This window comes from Mustela lutreola, chromosome 10 (genome assembly GCF_030435805.1).
Source record: "Mustela lutreola isolate mMusLut2 chromosome 10, mMusLut2.pri, whole genome shotgun sequence".
NCBI classification, from domain to species: domain Eukaryota; kingdom Metazoa; phylum Chordata; class Mammalia; order Carnivora; family Mustelidae; genus Mustela; species Mustela lutreola.
The window spans coordinates 64,696,518-64,718,550 of NC_081299.1; the positions used below are offsets into that span (position 1 = coordinate 64,696,518).

The following is a 22,033-nucleotide window of genomic DNA, read 5'->3' on the forward strand; positions in this document are numbered from 1 at the left end:
ATTTTGGAATACACACTGCATCTTTTTACTAAGAAGGCATATCGTGGGTATATTTTTTGTGAGCATAACCAAAAGTATTTCAAAGAACCAGGGGCAACAATGAGCAAGTGTTTGAGAATGTGATTCTGGGTACATCTGAAGGAACCTGGTGCTTCTGAGATTTTCTTTGTGGGTTGAATAGAGCACCTTGACCACATACTGATTTCAAACAATGGCTTAGTTTAGAGGTGGAGGGAAAAAATAGCCTCAGCCAGGGGATATACAGACTTTACATGGCCTGTGTAACTCTCTAATGGTAAAAATATTTTCTCACTGCTATATTAAATTCTCTCATTAACTGTATATTCCTTTGGGTGACTTTCATTAATTCATTTGATATATTTACTGAGTTTCTGCCATCTAAGAGCCAAGTGACAGACTTAATCATATGAAGATGAGAGATCTCAAGGAGCTCGTATTGTAGGGAGGGAGCCAACAACCCCCTCAACGCGGCACGTGTCATGGCAGCGGCACAACGGATGGGAGCAAGACTGAAGCGAGTCGTGGGTGTGGAGAAGGAAGTCAGCTGAGTCCCGAGAAAGAAAAGGAATTGGCCAAGGGCTAAGTGGGAAGGAAGTTGGTGTGAGTCCATGGCAAGGAGAGGGAGCACGTGCACGAGCGCCTCAGAGGTGTGGGGTTGGCACGTGGTGAGAGGCAGAGCTGGAGACAGACCCAGGGTCCAGGGCAGGAAAGGCTGAGAACACTGGGCTAATGAATACAGACCTCAGCCTGTAGCCACAGCGAGCTGCCAAGCTTTCACTCCGTCACACGCCACCAGATCTGGATTTCAGAAAGCACATTCTGGAAGCAGTGAAAGGGAGCCTAGGCTGCAGCAGCGGGGGCCCAGCCGCAAGGTCAGTTGGGGGTCCTGCAGGGGAGGAACAAGGAGGCTGTGGAAGTGGAAGAGAGGAAACCGATCCAAAAGATTTCGGGAAGTAGAATCCATAGGACATAAAGATCCGTTGTGTTCGGGTGAATGAGAGGACTGAGCATGACTCCGAAGTAGCTAGTTTGGATGACCAGATAAACTGAGGTGTCGTTCAAGGAGATAGGACATGTGGAGAAGAAATGACTTTTGAGAGAGAGAGAGATGAAGAATTTAGTTATAAACATTTTAAAATCGACATGCTGGGCTCCTGGGTGGCTCAGTGGGTTAAGCGTCTGCCTTCGGCTCAGGTCATGATCCTGGCATCCAGGGATCGAGTCCCACATCGGACTCCCAGCTCAGCAGGGAGTCTGCTTCTCCCTCTGACCCTTACCCCTCTCACGCTCTCTCCCTTTCTCTCTCTCTCTCTCTCTCTCTCAGTCTCACTCCAATAAATAAATAAATAAATAAATATTCTCAAAAGATTGAGATGCTTATGCTAACAGGTCCATTTGACAGAGGTCTTTTATTTTTTTTTTTAATCTAGTACCCATAATAACAAGTCCTGGCTGTAGTCACAGATGTGGAATTCACCAGGATACAACAGCAGTGAAACACGCATGTGCGAGGGATCACCCCAGGTTGCTTTGGGACCGTGAGGCTGCAGGGAAGTTGAGACCTGAAGTTGAGGAAACACCCATGTCAGAGCCCAGGGAAGAGAAGACAGAGAGGGAAGCGGAATATCAAGAGCAAATGGCGTTCTAGAAGGCCAAGGAGGAGAGAGTCTCCGTGTGGGCCAGGGCAAACAGAATGTAATGAGACTTGTCGGCTGAGTCTGGCCACTGCAGAATTACCGGTGCCTTTGGTGAGAGCAGTTTCGGTGGAAGAGAGAGGAGTAAAGCCAGCTTGGTGAGGGGCGCCTGGGAGTAAGGAAATGAGGATGCGTATAGACTAACCTGCAAGAGATTTGGCTCTGAGAGAAAGGAGGTCAAAAGTGGATGTGAGAGAATGGAGCGTATTTATATAAAAAGAGAGGTAGTGATGGAGAGCCTGTGTGGCTCAGTCAGTTAATCGTCTGACTCTTGATTTTGGCTCAAGTTGTGATATCTGGGTTGTGGGATCAAGCCCTGTATTGGGCTCCCTGTTCTGCGGGAAGCCTGCTTCTCCCACCTCCACGCCCCCTGCTTGTGTTTCCCCTCTCGCTGTCTCTCTCTCTCTCTTTCGGTCAAATAAATAAACAAAATCTTTAAAAATAATAATAATGAGAGAGAGAGAGAGAGAGAGAGAGAGGAGGTACAGAATCTAGTTAAGAGCACAACCTACTTGAGTTCACACACTTGCTCCCCTCTGTCCTAGCCAGCTTACCTTGGGCAACGTCCTTACATGCACTCTTCCTCAGTTTTCTCACCTGCAAAGTGAAAGTAATCATTTTATCTGGGTCATAGTGTTGATGTGAAGATGACATGAGTTAACACATGTCACAGTGCTCCTAGTAAGTGTTCAACAAGTATTAGCTATCATTACAACTATCATATGGTGAGTGAGGGGAGATAGCCAATGAGAAAGAGGATCCCATGGGGCGCCTGGGTGGCTCAGTGGGTTAAGCCTCTGCCTTCAGCTCAGGTCATGATCTTGGGGTCCTGGGATCGAGCCCCGCATCGGGCTCTCTGCTCAGCAGGGAGCCTGCTTCCCCCTCTCTCTCTGCCTGCCTCTCTGCCTACTTGTGATCTCTCTCTCTCTGTCAAATGAATAAATAAAATATATTTTTTTTAAAAAAGGAGGATCCCAAGAAAGGGGAGGCTAGGAAGGGATCGGAAGTGAATTAGACAGAGGTAAGGACACCTACAGGATGGGGGAGCCATGACAATTTAAGAGTTTGGGTAAGTTCATCTGTTTCTAGTGTCATTTGTTAAAAGTAAGCACTCCATAAGGGACTGACCAGTTAAGTGGTGTTTTACCTGGAGCATCTGGGGTTGGCTGGGATCAGGGAAGTGGAAGTGAGAAAGTATCCCTTAGACCCTGGGCTTACACCTGCCCTTTGACAGCATTTCCTCTTGTGGACACGTTACTGCAGTTGTTCACAACGCAACACAGATGTTACTGTAGGAAGCCATATTGAGCCTGGAGGAATAAAGCAGAATAACAAACCAGAGATTAAGGCGAAGATAACTGTTTTGTCCTTCTCAAAAGTAACATTCCCAAAGTATTTTCCTCTTGTTTTGCTCTAGACTCTTGAACTAAAAGTCTCAGAGCATTTTTTTAGTTGTAAATGAACCATATTTCAACCAACCATCAGGTGGTCAAGGCCATGAAAGACTTTCTCCTCTTGTAACTGAGTGCAGCTATTTTGTGTTAATAGGACATAGTCCTGTGACCCAGTTGATTTATTTTTTTCATATTGTCTGGGGCACTGACTCTGAAGGCAGTGTTCCACGCAGCTCCACTCTGCTTTGAGGAATGGCTTCCACCAGAAACTGTATCACCATGTCAGTGCCACACAACTGCCCATCCACACCAGCCAAATGACCCCAGTTTAAAATGGAAGGAACTTATTTGGTCCAATTACATATTTTCCTGCATGGACCAACTCCTATAGTAAAGTGTGGGAAGCTGGCATGGACAGAGAAGCAAGAAGAACACAGTCTTCTTTTTCTTGGAAATCCTCCACTTGGTCTGGGTGGAGCTATTGAGGCAGGCTCTGAGATGGTCCCTCATTCCAACATTTGTTGAGAAAGGGAGAGAATGTTAAGCAGTGAGAAAATTGGCTGAACCCAATCACCAGTCTCCTAGAATCTACTCCTGGCGACTCCTTATTCCACTGACTGCTTGCTTAAAGGCAGTGATGGCCATTGATTGGAGAATGGTTTTTACTAAATCTCCTAGAAGACAAAGACTATGCCCTTTCTTTTTCTTTTTCCCCTTTCTTTCTGCTGCAACCATCAGAATGCCTGGCACTCAGTAGGCATTCAATACATATCTTTAGAAAGAATGAATGAATTGATTAAAATGGAAAAGAAACTATAAAGACTTCATTGTCAGAAGTAAATATTTTAAGTTGTCTTCTACCAATAACCTTCTCAGAGACATAATGACAATAGCAGACATTTCAAGTAAAATTACAGGGCTTGGCCTTTTTTTTTTTTTTTAAGATTTTATTTATTTATTTATGCATCTGACAGAATGAAAAAGAGAGAGCACAAGCAGGGGGAGTGGCGGGCAGAGGGAGAGGGAGAAGCAGGCTTCCTGATAAACAAGGAACACAGTGTGGGACTCTATCCCAGGTCCCGGGGATCATGACCTGAGCCAAAGGTAGACACTTAACCAAATGAGCCACCCAGGTACCCCATAGGGCTCGGCCATTTTTAAGAACCAACCATAACTAAGAAACTCTTCTTCTGGTTGTGTCCTGGGAGATCAATGTGGAGTGTTTGTAACGTCTTTCTGGTCCCTCCCACAGAAACAAAATTCAAAAATTCATGCCTTTGGTAAATTTTGCCAAGTAAAGTAGCATGTGGCTCCTCTATCAGAATCAAGTTCAAGTCCACCACTATGAACTGGCATAGAGGCCAGGAAGCAAAATACAAAACAAATAGCCAATCATTGACCTTGATGGCACTGATTCCAAGTATTACCATCATTCAAAGAAGGGAATGTAGACTAGAGTTGATTTAACGTTAAACTGTCCTTGAAGATAGGAGAACAAGAAAAGGAAGAGATTTATTTTTTTTTAATGTCCCCATCCTTCAAGGAGCTAATAATGTATTTGATGAGGCAAGAGTTGATGTTTATGAAAACTTTAGACCTAATATAGGACAGTGTAGAGTTAACGGACAAAGGAACTATTTAGTGAGTTTAGCAGGGTTGGGAAGGCAAAAAAAAGCGCAATGATTCAATGATTGGGAGCCCCTTCCTGGGGAGGCTGAGAACCAAGAATGGATGGGATCCCCTAAGCTTGAGAGGGAGCTGAAGAGAGGCGGCTTCCAAGAAGGGAGATTTTAAGTAGGGAACAAATTACAGTAATAGGAATTGTCCCAGGAAGAAGAAGATGGACCAAATCATAGAAGCACTGGATACTGAGAAATAATGTGATGCTGACCAAGGATGAGTCCAGGGCTGGTGAATAGGTAAGGAAGCAGCTAAGGGAAAAACTACCCTTCAGGAGTTTGCTCTACTGTTATTATTTCCCACTCCCTCATTTCTCTTTGGACTCATGCAGCCAAAATCTCTCCTAAAACAGATTGCCAGATTTTTTTTAATTTAAAAACTTCTTCTCTTTTTATAAAAATAATACATCTCCAGGGCAACGGGTGGCTCAATCGGTTAAGAGCCTGCCTTCAGCTCAGGTCACTATCCTAGAATCAAGCCTCCTGTCGGGCTCCTTGCTCAGCAGGAAGTCTGCTTCTCCCTCTTCCTCTGCTCCTCCCCTGCCTCGTGCTCTCTCTCTCTCTCTCGCTCGCTCACTCTCTCTCAAAATAAATAAATAAAATCTTTAAAGTGGGGTGCTTGGGTGGCTCAGTGGGTTAAAGCCTCTGCCTTCGGCTCAGGTCGTGATCCCAGGGTCTTAGGATCAAGCCCCACACTGGGAAAAATCTCTGCTTAGCGGGGGGCCTGCTTCCCCCTCTCTCTCTGCCTGCCTGTCTGCCTACTTGTGATCTCTGTCTGTCAAATCAATAAATAAAATCTTAAAAAAAAAAATCTTCATCCTAGAAAATATGTATCAACCACAACAAATCACCTAAAATCCCAAAGCTTAGAGATGAATACTTAAGATTTTGATTTTAGCCCTCTTCATTTTTTCTATGTATATATTTTTAAATTTACATTTTTCATCAAAATGAAGTTATGCAACCTTAAATCCTACTTTTTATACCTAACAAAATATCTTGTGGGCCTTTCCAAGATCCTGCATATACTATGCCATCGTTTGAGGCTTTGTTGCAATTGAACTGAAACAGAAAAACAGAAAATCACTCAAATCATGAGTGTTTAGCTTGATAAATTTTCCCTAAGTGTCACATTCATCGTACCAACATGCAGATCAAGATATTGAACACGACCAACATTCCAGAAGGTTCCTTGTGCTCCCCTCCTGTTCACTGTCCTTTGCAAGAAATACCATACATACTTCTAACTTTATATAAATGGAATCATACTGTATGTATGTTTGTATCTGTCTTCATTCAATACATCACTTCAGTGACCACACATTATTTCTTTGAATTGCTGTAATTTATTCAGTTTATTCTTATTGTCATGCATTTTTCACCAAATGTTTGCTTTCATTAAAAATTCTTTAATGAATATCTATATACAAAACAGTGATTTTTTTCCTTACAATAAATCCACTGACTAAAAAAATTTAAGACTTTTGACTTATATACCAGATTGCCCTTCTGAAAGACTGTACCAATTTTATATTCCCATCATAGCATATAAGACTTCCAATTTCCGTGGTGTGGCCCAAAATTGAACACAAAACCCCAGATGTAATCCAACTACCATCCACCACAAATGTCTCTACCGGTCTTAAATATCCTCACTTCCTTTTACAGCACATAAATAGACTGCAAGTACAAATATCCTCTACGTTCTCTGACAAAGACAAAAATACAGAATGCTGGAAATGACCTTGGAATTCATCTAATCCAACAAGCTTATTTTCAGATGAGAATACAGAAGCCCAAAGAGGAGAAATGTCAGTGCAGACAGATTCCCAGTTAAAACCAAACCAGAAGACCATGTATAGGAAAAAAGCTGCAAAGAAATAAAACAGGGGTGCCTGGGTGGCTTAGATGGTTAAGCATCTGCCTTCTGCTCAGGTCACGATCCCAGAGGCCTGGAATTGAGCCGCATGTCGGGCTCCCATCTCATAGGGAGTCTGTTTCTTCCTCCCCACTCTGCCTGCTTCTCCTTCTGCTAGTGTTCTCTCTCTCTCTCTCTAATAAATATGAAATCCTGAATGAAAGAAAGAAGGAAAGAAAGAGAGAAGAAAAGAAAGAAAGAAAACAAAATGTATTTCCAGCAGTGACCTTTGGGAAGTAGGATTACAGGAGATTTTTCTTTTTACTTTTCTGAATTATTTAAATCTTCAATAAGGAGCATATATTTCTTTGACAGTAGAGAAAAACTATTTTCTTTCTTTTTTTTTAAAGATTTTATTTATTTGTTTCACAGAGAGAGAGAGCGAGCGCAAGCAGAGTGAGCAGCAGGCAGTGGGAGAGGGAGAGAAGCAGACCTCCCACCGAGCAGGGAGTCTGCGCCAGGCTCAATCCCAGGACCCTGGGATCACAACCTGAGCCAAAGGCAGACACCCAGGCAACTGAGCCACCCAGGCACTGCTAGAGTATTTTCTTTAAGAGAAGGAAAACATAGAAAAGAGAGGCTAAGTTTGTAAATGGCCTACTATATTCGTTTAATGCATGCCTAAGATCATAGTGTAGTGGGCCACAAAATAGGAAAAAAGATGGCTCGATAAAACTTTAAGATGAATTTGGAAGAGTTAGAATATTCTAGAATAATAAATTCTCAGAATTTAGAGACCTAGATAGGAAGAGCCTGACTGGGGGTGCCTGGGTAGCTCAGTCAGTTAAATGTTCATCCCTTGATTTCAGCTCAGGTCATGATCTCAGGGCAGGCAGACGAGCCTGCTTAAGATTCTCTCCCTCACCCTCTACCCTACCCCCTCCCTCTCAAAAAAGGTGGGGGCGGAGGGTGCTGACTGTAGCAACTTTTGGAAGGCTCTAGTCTGTAAACTTGATGAGTCAGGTCTGGAACGGGCCCTGGAGACCTCTGGGTGTAGAAGAAAAAAGACAGGTTTTTTAGTAGTATTTATACTACAATTTGGAAATCCTGCCTCTGCCTCTGTTTAGAGATAGAGTTAGGTTGGAGATGGGGCACGGAGTGGGGGCTGAGGTGGGGATGGGGTGAGACAGAGATGGGATTGGGGCAGGGATGGGGATGCGATGGGTTTGGGTTGGGCTTGGAGATGGATATGGGACAGAGATGGGCTTAGATGGGGATGTGGTTGGGATGCAGATGCGATTTGGGTGGAAATGCATTTAGGATGGAGAGTGGTTTGTACTAAGAGCTGTAGTCGTTCACAGCATCGTGTGGTGGAAATGTTTAGGAATCCCTGCCTTGGCGCATGCCATTTCCTCTCACCCAGGACCTGAACCTTCCTTGTCTTGTCTCTACCTAAGAGTTAAAGTCATGGAACCAATGCTGGTATGTTGTCTTAATGAGACATTTCACACATCTTTCTGCGTGTATGATAGATTCTGTGAATGACAGAATCATTGACTGTTTATAACAGAGATAAAATCATGTCCCTAAAGTCTCCAGGTTAGTTGCGGGGGGGGGGGGGGGGCGGTGGATGGCACTGATAGGGTTACTGGTTTTAACAAACACAAATACAAGACAGCTAGTTAAATTCGAATTTTAGATAAACAGTGATGGGGTGTAGTGTAAGCATGTCTGATATAATAACTCACTGGATGATAGCTGGCAACCCTATGAATTTAGAGACCTAGATAGGTCTCTAAAAGACAGGTTTTTTAGTAGTATTTGGAAATCCTGCCTCTGCCTCTGTTTAGAGATAGAGTTAGGTTGGAGATGGGGCATGGAGTGGGGGCTGAGGTGAAAGTCTCATCATGAAAGTCTGGGTCTTGCTTGACTGAAGGTTGTGCAGGTCTACCTCATTTCCAGAATGGCCATACATGTGAGAGGCTGTAGAGCTTAGGTACCAAGGCACAGGTGTGGTCTTGGACACAGATTTTTCCCTTAACACTTACTTCGGGACGCCTGGGTTGCTCAGTCAGTTAAGCGTCTGCCTTCTGCTCAGGTCAAGATCCCAGGGTCCTGGGGTTGGTCTCACATCGGGCTCTCTGCTCAGCGGGGAGCCTGCTTCTCCCTCTGCCTGCCACTCCCCCCTGTTTGTGCTCGCTTTCTCTCTCTGATCGATAAATAAATAAACCTTTAACAACAACAAACAAACAAAAAACAGTTCAAATAGTTATTGTAAGGATTAAATGACTCTAAGAGTCATAAACACTCACATAAACATAAACACAGAGAGAGAGAAAAAAAACACTAATTTAATCCAGACTCTTCAATTCACAGAGAGGAAGCCAGCATCCAAAGAGGCAAAATCTCCCAAGGTCTCCCACGATCACGCAACTAGTTCAATGCAGGAATGGCCTAGACCAAAGTCGGCTAACTCCCAATGTCACATACAGGGCTACCTCCCACTCCCTGAAGCTCTCAGATTGTTTACCATCCATTTATTCATTCACTCTGATCTAACAGCTACCGAGCGCCCACTATACACCAGACACTGATACATAAGACGTAGCACCTGTCATCAAGAAGTTCATGGTCACGTGTGAAGCTTTTCCATATACCCTGCAGCTGACCTTGTCACTGGCATATTTTATCCTATTCACCAAATAACCTGAAGCAGCAGTGCATTTCAGAACTCACAGAGAAGTTGTCTTTGAGGATAAAGATCTATTTTTCTTAATTGTTTCCGGTCAGACAGAGTCAGTTCTCAGCAACAGCCTGCTGAAACTCAACGTGGTGACACAGCTCATCCCAGATACAGAAAGTTGAAAGTGACTCATAGCCCTGCAGTGGCTGGGGATCATTCCTAGGGCACAGTCAGTTCATGATCCGATGGAATAATACTTTTTCTCTGAAAGGAATCGTTCGGTCACAAAAATCTAAACCTAACCTTGGAACACATTTTCATTTAGGAAGAAAGTAGTATCTGAAGAGGTAGGAATCGTATAGCTCTTTAAACAGCTCTGATGACTATATAAAAATAAGATAGTCTGCTATGCAAAAGATATTTGATACCTTCACAAGCTGTAACTGTGAAGATGATCCATCTTCAAAGATGCTAAAATAATATCACGATATAAAAGTGCCGTCCCCTAATTTGTAATTACGGAGGTTGACGCTCAAAGAGGATATGTGACTGGGTCAGTGTCCTTTAACTAGATAGAGATATGAGATATAAACCCAGAACTTGAGTCATTTGGTCCAATATTCTTTGACATGGAAGGAAAGAGAGTTGTCACTTTCGTGGGCCACAGGTCTCCTGGACACTGGCCTTACGGAACCGTCGCCTGTGACGGCGTGCCAGGTTCTGTGGGGATACCACCAAAAACGAAGCAATCCGCCCTCTTTGCGAGCTTTAGCCTAGCAAAGGAAGGAAGAGAATGTGGGCCAAGTCCATGTCCTGGAAGCCAGCGGAGGAGAAAATTCCAATGTTTATCAATGGTATTAAATGCTACTAAAGGGACAAAAATAATAAAGACCCAAAGAAGGTCATTTTAAATTATATGACAGTTACACAATCACTCTTGAACTCTAAAAGATCGACTTCCAAGAGTGGTGAGAGCAGGATGTGGCTTGCAAGAGGACAGGGAGTCCATGAAAGAGAGGGAAGAGCAGACAGGCAGGTTTAGGATCCTGAACAAAAATAGGAAAGAAAATGGAAATAACTAGAGGTTGCAGACAATGGTAGAAATATTTCCCTTTGGATTGGAAAGACGCCAGCCTCTTGTTACGCTGAAGAGAGATAAGATGGTGTCAACTGAGAGAAGGTCATTTCATGTGGACTAGAAAGAGGAGCAAGTTTTTGGAGCAGGAAGAAAGAGAAGATCCTTTCAGCATCCATCAAAAATAATTTATTATTGGGAAAGACAGGTGAAATAGGTCATGGGGACCAAGGAGTGCCCTTGTCACGACGAGCACTGGGTGATGTGTGGAAGTGTTGAGTCACTGTCGTGTACACCTGAAACTAACATAACCCTGTATGTTAACTATCCTGAAGTTAAAACAATAAAATAAAAATAATTCATTCTTTTAGCCATGATTAGGAGGTGTCTCTTCAGACACTGGGTTTGGGCACCCAAGTGAGCAAAGCATACCCATAGCCTGTGCTTGTGAACCATCAAGTCCAATACGGAACACAGACCTTAAGTCGTTGGTAGACCCATAGAAGGAGGGATTCCTGCTGGGGCGAGGAGTCCCTCCCAGTGTTTATGGACCCGGCTTCTAGGCTTAGCTTTTTGCTGTGATGCTGGATTCAGTGTCCACAGAGGACATTGTAACCTGCTTTGTGCCGTTCCTATTTGAAATATTTAAAGATAAAAGCGGGATAGAAACGTGCATACTTGCATTTGTTTGAATTTGGGGTTCAGCTCATTCTTCTCCTGACATGATTTGTTGGATCTTTTCTCTCTGAGCCCAGAACGTGCTGCCCCACCCCCTAAGTTTGCCATCCCACTCTGGTGCCGAGCAACGTGCAATAGCTGCTTTGGAGGCAGGCGCTCTCTTGCGGGGCTGGCCAGTGAGGCCAGGAGTTGGCTCCTAAGAGGGGCTTGACTGATGGATCCAGGAGCTGCTCCTGGGAGGGAAGGGCTCCTGGAAATAAAGAGCACACTGCGGCAGGGGGCCCAGATGGGCACGTGGAGGTGATGCCGCTTCATTTCAGCTCCACCTCAAAGAACAGGGACCCCTGAGTTAACAGCTCTCCTTCTGCAGGCCTCCTCCTGTGTAGCACTGTCGGAACCTGGGGGGGCTGGGAGTCGGGGGAGATACCTACTCAGCTGTGACATGAGAGCTCCCGGTACTTCGGTTGCACCATAGAGCATGTCAGTCTTTCCATGGGAAAAAATATAAATTATATTGGAGGTTAAGAAGTAAAGTTTCTCGACATATTTTTTTTCTTTTGACGTGTTGACGACCCCTTCAAAACAGGCTCTCATATCGCACCAGGCGATATGAATGAGATTAGGCGATATTGCGTCTAGGGTCGCTCAGGGCTTAGAGCCTTGAGTAATGATCCACCAGAAGTCAGTGAGATGACAGGAAGTGCTGTCATCTTGTCACCAGAGAGCACAGCCCACTTGTTCTGATACGTGGCACCTCAGAAGATTTCTTTCCGTTATAACTAATTATCCAGGAGGGATATCAAGGCCCCATTGTTTTTTATTTAAACAGTCAGAAGGGGGACGCCTGGGTGGCTCAGTGGGCTAAAGCCTCTGCCTTCGGTTCAGGTCATGATCTCAGGGTCCTGGGATTGAGCCCCGCATCAGGCTCTCTGCTCAGCAGGGAGCCTGCTTCCCTCTCTCTCTCTCTATCTCTCTGCCTGGCTCTCTGCCTGCTTGTGGTCTCTTTCTGTCAAATAAATAAATAAAATCTTTTTAAAATTTTAAAAAAATAAAAATTCGTAAGGCCTTAAAGACGTGCAAGTGACATTATATGAAAATCCGTATTTCTGCTTGCAGTTTTTATGCCTTCACCGCAGTGATAAAAATCACTTTGTTCTCCAGTTTGGAGCCATGGGAAGAATCAAGGCATTGTGTAGATTACTTAAAATTCCACTGTGCCTGCACCATTTGGCCAAAGAATGCTGAGAATTTGCAGCTGTTGCTCCACAAAAGGTTCCTAACTGGGGCAGGGGCTGCCGTTGAACATACAGCTGTTGTTAATTTGAGCTGAAGATTTTTAATTGCCTTTGTGTCAAAATTTATTAAATAACATTTCAGAGGAACAAAAACTGTAATAGTCGCATTAGTGGAGTGCTGAAAGAAGAAAGTCATTGGAACGAGGCATTTCTGCCTTGTAAGCCGAGTCTGAAAATACCTTTTCCACATGACTGCTTCCAGCCATCCCAAGAAAAGGGTTTCTAGGTACATCTGGCCACAGAAGCCCTGGAGGCTTCTGCAGGGGCTCAGCCCACCCTTGTTCTTACTCTTTTATCTGGAAGCACTTCTTGCCTGAGTGGCCTTCTCTTGCTCCCGTACTGTCCCTCCGTTTCTGTTATTGTGGGAGATGAGTCCTAGTACTCAGGGCAAGCCTGACACTGGCTGGGGACCGGCTGCTCCTCCTGAGTGGTCTGCATCCTTCTTGGGAGCCTCTGTAATTGCTGTTGTCCTGTTATCTCTGGCCCATCCATGACAATCCTGTGAGGCGACTGAGCCCTCCCCACTTAGCTGACAGCAGCCGCGTCGGTGAGCGGTAGACAGGCACCTTTCTTTCATTATTTGCCAAGGCAGAGGAGACAGCTAAGTTTCCCTCAGGAGGGAAGCTGCTAAGTGTCCTGAGAAAGGGGTTTTGAATATGAAGAGAGACGAACCAGAGAAATGGCAGAATAAGTCATAAATCCTCACTACCATGCTGACGTCCCTGCCATGTTCTCATTTTAATGTTCAGAATTCCCTCTAACAGGGAAAACTTCAGTTTGTCAGGCACTTAGGAAACACCTACTGTAGGGGTGCCTGGGTGGCTCAGCGGTTAAGCCTCTGCCTTCAGCTCAGGTCACAATCTCAGGGTCCTGGGATCAAGCCCCACATCTGGCTCTCTGTTCAGTGGGAGCCTGCTTCCCTCTCTCTCTCTCTCTGACTGCTTCTGTGCCTACTTGTGATCTCTGTCTGTCAAATAAATAAATAAAATATTTTTTTTAAAAAAAAGGAAACACCTACTGTGTGCCAGGTGCGATACTGGCAGACAGGCTGAGGGCATCGACGTGCTGTCGGAAACACTCACTCTCACAGAGGGGGACTTCCTGGTGGAAGGGGCAAGCATTTGGTGGAGGCCGAAGAGATGATGAGGATCTCAGTAGTTAGAGGAGGAAGGAACCTGGGAGAGCAAAAGCATGGTGGCTTGGAAAAGTTACATCTTGTTGCAAGGACAGGACGTAGCTGGACATGACAGTGTTGGGCAGAGATAAGACACACACAAAAAAAGAAGGGCTGGAGAGGCTAAACTAGATTCTGGAAGGTTGAAATGCCCCTCTAAGGAGTTTGGATCTTATCCTGTGGGGACTGGAAAGTCACTGAATGCTCTGGAGCTGGAAAGTGTCAGTGCTTTTCAGGCAAATCATCCTGAGAGCAGGTCTGCTGGACTCCAGAGCCTCACCCATTCCCCCGTGCAGAGGTGGAATGACTCTTGAGGACCTGCTCACCCTACAGGCCAGCCTGGCTATCAGGGAAGAGAAGAGGAAATGCCTCTGAGAGCCAGAGTCCAGGCTTCAAGTCCTTGACTTGCTACCTACTAGCCAGGCGACTATGGCAGTTGAGTTAATTCTCTGTGCCTCTGCTTCCCCATCTGTAAAAAGGGGGCAACGGTGCCTGACTCTTAAAATTATTTTAAATTAATACATAAAATGTTTAGAACATTGAGTGGTACAGTAAGCTCCTGATAAAGGTTAGCTATTATTTTCAGGTGTAAAATCTTACAACTTAGCACTGGTTGAACTTGGGGCGGGGGAAGGCAAGAGAGTCAAGGGTGTAATGGCTCATCCAAGAAATACGGCTCATACTCAGAAGTAATAATAATATTCAGAAAACAGCAGGGAAAAAATCATATTGAGGGACATTCTACAAAATAAATAAAATCTTCGCAAGGGTGGAGGCCACATGAAAAAACTCGTTCTATGTGGAAGGAGACCAGAAGGACCTGACAACTAAAAGCAATGCATGATTCTGAACTTGACCCATTGGCTTCAAAGGACATGGCTGGGATAAATCCATGGAAATCTGAAGATGTAGTTCTGTAGCAGCACATGCTTGGCTCCTGGTCTGGAGGCAATGAAACTGAAGTGTTCTGTAGTGATGAGGGATCAGGTTGGCCACTTACTCTCAAATATTCCAGAAACTTCTTTATTGTCTACTGATAACTCTGCTCTGTGCTTGGGATTGTTTAATAATGAAAACAATGTATTTTAAAAATTAATAGCTAGCCTTTGTTGGGCACTCACTGTGTACCCAGCACCGTGGTCGGTGCTTTAAACATGAGTATATTCGGTTCCCCAGGAAACTTCTTTCTTCTCTACCCGTGTCCCTCCCCAGTGCCCTGGAGCAGCATGAACTCTGCCCACTACAGTAGTTACCTACTAACTGCTTGTTGGGGTGTATAACGCTTACCCAGCCCCCACCCTGGACAGCCCCCACCCTGGACAGCCCACTCTTCGGGGGCAGGGAATGTACCCTCTTCTCCATGGTATCCACACCTCCCAACACAGCTCCCTGTAAAGCATAAATACCCCATACGAGCTTGGATGGATAAAGTCCATGGGCTTGTTCACCATGGTGACTTGGGATGGGTGTCTGATACAGGACTCCTTTTCTAGGTGGCCCAGGCTCTGGCAAAGGCACACAGTGTGGAAAGCTGGTGGAAAAATATGGATTTACACATCTCTCGACTGGTGACCTCCTGCGTAATGAGCTGTCATCAGAATCTGAAAGAAGCAAACTGATCAGAGACATCATGGAACGTGGCGACCTGGTGCCCTCAGTAAGCAACAGTTGCCTTCCCTGGCAGGGGGTCGGGGGGTGGGGGGATATTTTGGAGTATTGCAGTTAGTCTAAGCCCCCAAAGACCATAGCTACATGATGTCAAAGTCCAGAGGCAGTTGGAGGGTCCACAGCAGAGACCCGTCTGCCAGACCATGTCCCAGCCCAGGTTCCTTCCATTCTGTTGCTCTGCCAGTTCCTTGAGTGTCTGCCTATCTCATATTCCCCCAGGAACTGGTCCCCACATAGTGTTAAAACTTTCAAACCACAGGTGAGCATGCTGCAACAGAGCCTATAATTAGAGTCCCCTGGAAAATAGAAAATAATATTTTGGTCTTGTCTGGAAAGTATGGTAGCATTATCTTGCAATCTGGTATCTTCCTTAGACAGTTTAAGAAGCGAATATCCCTTTTATGCTTCTTTTTTCCTTTCAAGTCACCATCCACCTCTGAGCCGCTGGATTGCCATGGGTAGCAAAAAAATATTCATCACTGCCCTGTGAGGGCCCTGCTAGGCTCTGTAATTAGGGCTTGTACAGTGCAGACCATATTAGCTACCAAAGCTTTATGCTTCCTCTTCAAATAGCGACAGTCCCTAGCAATTCTCTGAAGTCAGTGGATATCAAATTTTATAAAATATTTACTGGAAAAAATCAACAGAGAAACACATTTTATACCATGTTTTGCCTAGTTTTAAACTGCCATTATGCCTAATTTATGGAGTGTTACCATAAGAAATACAGCCACTATATTTCATCTATTCTAAGATGCTATTTTAAGACATCCCAGTAAAATACTAATAAACTATTCCATATATAACTCTACCAGCATGAAAAAAAAACGCTATTAAACTGTGACTGATTGTAAGATACGTACTAATTTCATAGACAATAAAATGTGGGGGGAAAGTGAAACTAAGGATGAATGAGATATGATATATTTCTGTCGGCTGTTAATCTTATATGAACCTTTCTCCCTCCCCAAATGGGATGACTAGTGGAGATGGGTGGTAATGCTAGTGTTGTTCTGTGGAAGAGCTCAGATCCTGACCACTGTCTCTCTGCTCCAGGGCATCATTCTGGAGCTCCTGAAGGAGGCCATGTTGGCCAGCCTCAGCGACACCAAGGGCTTCCTGATTGACGGCTATCCCCAAGAAGTGAAGCAAGGGGAAGAGTTCGGACGTAGGGTGAGCCGTTGTTATGGGGATCTTTCCAGAAGGAAAATAAAGGACATCATTGAGGTTGGGGGATAAACTCAAAAGTCTATCTCTCTCCTAATTACATTAAGCGAACTTTCAGTTGCAAATGCAAAACTCAACACAAACTGACCAAAAAGAGGAGAGTGGGGTAGGTGATGGTAGTGGATTTATTGGCTCAAGTAACTAAAATGTCCAGAAGTGGTTCACACTTGGTTGGAACCATGTATTTAAATTTGTTCATCTATTGTGTTGTGCCTTTCTCCATCTCTTGGATTCCGGGCTTATATTTCACCATCCAAGTGATCTCAGAGAGAGTGTTTTTCTTTTCCAATGGGTGTAGCTGATGAACCAAGGTTGTGTTTCATTATCCTGGGTTAGGTCATGACCCAATTGCTGAACCAATCACTGTGGCCAAGGGGAAGATGGGAGGGCATATAATGGAATATCTAGGAATACCTTGATTCATTGGGTAAGACCAGGCTGGGGACGAGAAAGGGAGGAGGGAGCACCATACCTGATGCATGCAGACTGAGGAAGGGAAGGGAAATTACCCAAGAAAGAATAGGGATGGCCTTAGAAGCCATCAAGGGAAATGATGCTAGACAGGCAGAGTCAAGTGAAGTGTATGCACTGCTCTAGCCTCCCACCATCCAGCTTCCCAAGTCCCTCATCTCCTAGTGAAGCAGGTGGGGCAGGACCACTCACAGGGAAACAGTAGTAAGTAAAAGCCATCATAACTATCCTTTATTTAACCTACTCTTGCCTCACTCTGGTGCTGCTACACAGTGTACTTCCATTTGCCTCTAAAGTCCAAGCTAGCAGGAAACATTTGTCCCCAGTTATTAAACAAAGATTCCAGCGCTCACAAGTATTAATATTTATATAGATACCCCTTTAGACTAGTTTCAGACATTTTCATATTTCATTTCATATATTTTTAATAACCTTTTTTAGGTAGATAAATGAAGTACTTTCTTCATGTTAAAGGTGATGAATTCAGCCCAAAGATACTTGCCCACAGTCATAGGGCTGGTAGGATGAAGAATTGGGGTCCCGTCTCCATCCATCTCTAACACTACAGTGTGGATAACAGTGAATCATGCTTCTGTGTCCCCTGGAGATTAGTCTGACCTTCTGAGCCCATTTGATTGAACTTCCCTAGATAGTATCTGAATATTTAAAGGCCAGTTGCTCACCTTCCCCTACATTTCCTGCTAGCAACCAGAGTCAGAGAAAAAATGCACCAGCCTAGTTGGCAGGAGTGGGATGAGTTCACCAGCACTGGCTGTCAGCTCGGGAGCCTCTGGCAACGAGGAGCGAGTAGCAGAGCCTGTGACTAGTGGTTCCAGGCTGTTCCCAGTGGGGGGCGCTCACATCCACTATTCTGCTGAGCTTTCCCCCACAAAACAAACCCCTTGAAGAATTCAAACTTCAATATACATCAACCACTTCTTTTCAAACAGTATTCGAAATGTTGTTATTCGAAAGATTGTTACCCTTTCTTTAAAAAAAGGTTTTATTTGGGGCGTCTGGGTGGCTCAGTCGTTAAGTGTCTGCCCTCAGCTAAGGTCGTGGTCCCAGTGTCCTGGGATCCAGGCCCACATTGGGCTGCTTCCTCTGAGGGAAGCCTGCTTCTCCCTCTCTCACTCCCCCTGCTTGTGTTCCCTCTTGCTGTGCCTGTCTCTGACAAATAAATAAATAAAATCTTTAAATAATAAAATAAAAAATATTTTATTTATTTATCTGACAGAGAGAGACACAGCGAGAGGGAGCACAAGCAGGGGGAGTGGAAAAGGGAGAAGCAGACTCCCCACCAAGCAGGGAGCCCGATGTGGGGCTCCATCCCAGGACCCTGGGATCATGACCCCAGCCAAAGGCAGACACTTAACGACTGAGCCACCCAGGTGCCCTATGTTATCCTTTCTTTAAATATCATGCTAAAATACACATAACATAAAAGTTAACATTGTAACCACTTTTAAGTGTACAGTTCAATAGTGTTAAGTGTATTTGCATTGTTGTGCAACCACTCTCAAGAAGTCTTGGAAAACAGAAATTCTACACCCATTAAACAACAACTCCCTGTCTCTCTCCCCTCAGCCCCTACAGCCACCATTCTACTTTCTGCCTCTAAGAATCTGACTATTTTAGGGACCTCTTCTAGGTGGAATCAGCCTAATTTGTTCTTTTGTGGCTGGCCTATTTCACTTAGCATCATGTCCTCAAGGCTCATCCAAGTTGTAGCGCATGTTACAATTTCCTTCCTTTTTATAGTTGAGCAATATTTTGGTTATCCATTCACCCATGAACAGTGACTTGGGTTGGCTATCATAAATAAGGCTATGAACATGGACCTACAAATCTCTTCTTCAGGACTCTGCTTTCAACTCCTTTGGGTATATATACAGAAGTGTAATCACTGGACCGTCTGGTAATTCTATCACACACCACCTACCTCAGCCGCTGCGCCATTTTACATTCCCACCAGCAGAGCATGGGGGTTCCAGCTTCTCTACAACCTCACCAAGCCCTGTTATTTTCTGGGGGGTTGCCTAGTCCCTACCTTAACGGGCATGAGGTGATTTCTTACTATGGTTTTGGTTTGCATCTTCTTTTTTTTTTTTTAAGATTTTATTTATATATTTGACAGACAGCGATCACAAGTAGGCAGAGAGGCAGGCAGGAAGACAGGAGGAAGCAGACTCCCTGCTGAGCAGAGAGCCCGATTCGGGGCTCGATCCCAGGACCCTGGGATCATGACTTGAGCCGAAGGCAGAGGCTTTAACCCACTGAGCCACCCAGGCATCCCTTGGTTTGCATCATCTTAAAGATGAATTATGTTGACCATCTGTTCTTGTTCTTGTTGGCCATTTATATATCTTCTTCGGAGAAATGTCTAGTCACATTCCTTGCCCATTTTTTAATCAGGTTGTTTGGTTTCTTGTTATTGAGTTGTAGGAGTTATTTATATATTCTGGATATTAACCCCTTATCAGATATATGATTTGTTAATATTTTCTCCCACTCTGTATGCTTCCTTTTGTTCTATTGATTGTGTCTGTTGATGCACAGGGGTGTTTTTTTTAAGCTTTTATTTTTTTGGCAATCTCCACACCCACGTTGGGGCTTGAATTCACAACCCCAAGATCGAGAGTTGTGTGTTCCACTGACTGAGCCCGACAGGCACCCTGATACACGGATGTGTTTATTTTGATATAGTCTAATTTATCTGTTTTTGCTTTTATTCCCTGAGTTTTAATGTCATGTCCAAGAAACCACAGCCAAATCCAATGTCGTGAAGATTTTCTCCTGTTTTCTTTAAGAATTTTATAACTTTAGTTCTTACCTTTCGGTCACTAATTCATTTTGACCAATTTTTGAATATGCTGCATAGTAAAGGTTCAATTTCATTCTTTTGTATGTGGATATCTGGTCTTCCCAACGCTATTTGTTGGAAAGACTGGTTTTTTTTTTCCCAGCTGAATGGTCTTGACATCTTTGTCAAAAATCATTTGACTATCTATGTAAGAGTTTATTTCTGGGCCGTCTATTGTGTTCCATTAGTCTATATGTCTGTCTTTATGCCAGTCCCACATTGTTCATATCACTGTGACTTTGAAATAAGTTTTTGGTTTTTTTTTTAAAGATTTTGTTTATTTGATAGAGAGAGAGAGCACAAGTAGGGAGACAGACAAGCAGGCGGGGGGCGGGGAGCAGGCTCCCTGCTGCGCAGAGACCCCCCCCTCGATGCAGGATTTGATTCCAGGACCCTGAGATCATGACCAGCAGCTTAACCCACTGAACCACCCAGGCGCCCTGTAATAAGTTTTTAAACCAGGAAGTGTGAGACCTCTAACTTTGTTCTTTTTCCAAGATTGTTTTGCCTATTCAGGAAACCTTGAGATTCCATATGAATTTTAGGATGGGTATTTCTACTTCTGTAAAAAACAAAAACAACAGCAAAAACAAAACAAACAAAAAAACTCCAGTGCCATTGGGACTTTGATAAGGGTTGTTTTAAATCTGTAGATCGCTTTGGGTGATATTGACATCTTAACCATACTGAGTCTTCTATAGATTGTTTTACATTGTAGCTTCTCCTAGTATTTCAGCCAAGCTGTAGATAAGGCTCCTGGGGATTCAGGCTGAATAATTGAGGAACAGGGAAATTTTTTCTACACGACTCCAGAAGCAGGGCCTTGGCAAGGCTGGAGGACGGAGAGAGGATAGAAAGGAGTTGTTGGGGGATGCCTGGGTGGCTCAGTGGGTTAAGCGGCTGCTTTCAGCTCGGGTCATGATCCCAGCGTCCTGGGATCGAGTCCCACATCGGGCTCCCTGCTTCTCCCTCTGCCTCTGCCTGCCTCTCTGTCTGCCTGTGCTCACTCTCGTTCCTCTCTCTCTGACAAATAAATAAATAAAATCTTAAAAAAAAAAAAAAAAAAAAGGAGTTGTTGGGTCAGGCCTTGACTCTGCAGAGTTCGGCGGCTGTAGAAGCACATCATTCAAATACAGTGGGAGACACCCTGTACCTGCCACAGGCCACGGTGTTCACTGAGGTTCAGGCTTCACGGTGGCAGCACACCTCTAGGTGATTTCACACTTATTTTGTCTGTGACCTTAAGGTCCGAAGAGCCCCGGGAGGGCCTCCAAGAGAGTCAGGACGGTCATGCACTTACTTGGAGTGCTGGGGGGAAATGTCTTTGAAAAGTCTACTTTGCTAAATTGTTCTTTTGAAGCCCCCAAATGGTCCACTGTGGTAAGGAAGATGCATGGGAAAGACGGGCATCCCCTTTTTTGGTCAACAGCCGTGTGCAAACAGTAACAGAGTTAGAATCCGTATTCTCCTTTGAGGGTTTTTAGAACTAGATCTGCAAGCAAGTCCCCAATTTTAGGCCTGTGGGTTCCAAACTGTTTTGAGCAGTGACATTCACGTACAGCCCCTTTAAAGCTCATGTCACTCATGTGGTCCAGAATCCAAAAAGCTGAATATTGTCCCTGTCGTATACTAGTGTGACGCTGGGCAAGTGCCTCAACTTCAGGCTCTTCCTCTATAAATCGGAGGTAATAATACACCTGCCAAAACCGAATTTGAGGATTTTGTGAACACTGAATGACAGAACATACATAAATGTGTTTTCTAAACTTTATAAGGCTATAAAATATTATCTAAATTAGGGTCACTTTTTTTTTTTTTTTTTTTTGAGAGAAAGAGAGAGAGCACTCACGTGCTGGGGATGGGGCAGAGGGAGAGGAAAGAGAGAATCAGAAGTAGACTCCAAGGTCAGCACAGAGCATGGCACGGGGCTTGATCCCATGACCCTGAGATCATGACCTGAGTGGAAATCAAGAGTCAGACTTACCCAACTGAGCTACCCAGGTGCCCCAGAGTCATACTTCACACAAATCTGTAAATCCCTACTCCGTCAAACCTTTCCCCTTCACGTAGCATGAGGTAAATGTTTTACATGGCTGGTGGTTTTGTCCCTGGCCTTTGGTATGGATGAATTCAAAAACCTATATGATCTCCCCCCAACTAAAACAGAACCCCCCCTTACCGTGGGCACCATTCAGATGGGCATTAGAATTGGCCACGGGGTGCTGGGGTGGTTCAGTTGGTTAAGTCTGGGCT

The 22,033-nt window shown here is 44.5% G+C and overlaps 1 protein-coding gene across 2 annotated transcripts in view; it reads left to right on the forward strand.

Moving 5' to 3' along the window:
* AK5 (adenylate kinase 5) overlaps positions 1–22,033 on the forward strand; it is a 242,553-nt gene that overhangs the window by 196,094 nt on the left and 24,426 nt on the right. For both annotated transcript variants that reach the window (XM_059137808.1, XM_059137807.1), the window contains exons 11-12: positions 15,045–15,208; positions 16,276–16,392. In XM_059137808.1, the coding sequence (XP_058993791.1) occupies positions 15,045–15,208; positions 16,276–16,392 (281 nt within the window). The remainder of the gene's footprint in view (positions 1–15,044; positions 15,209–16,275; positions 16,393–22,033) is intronic.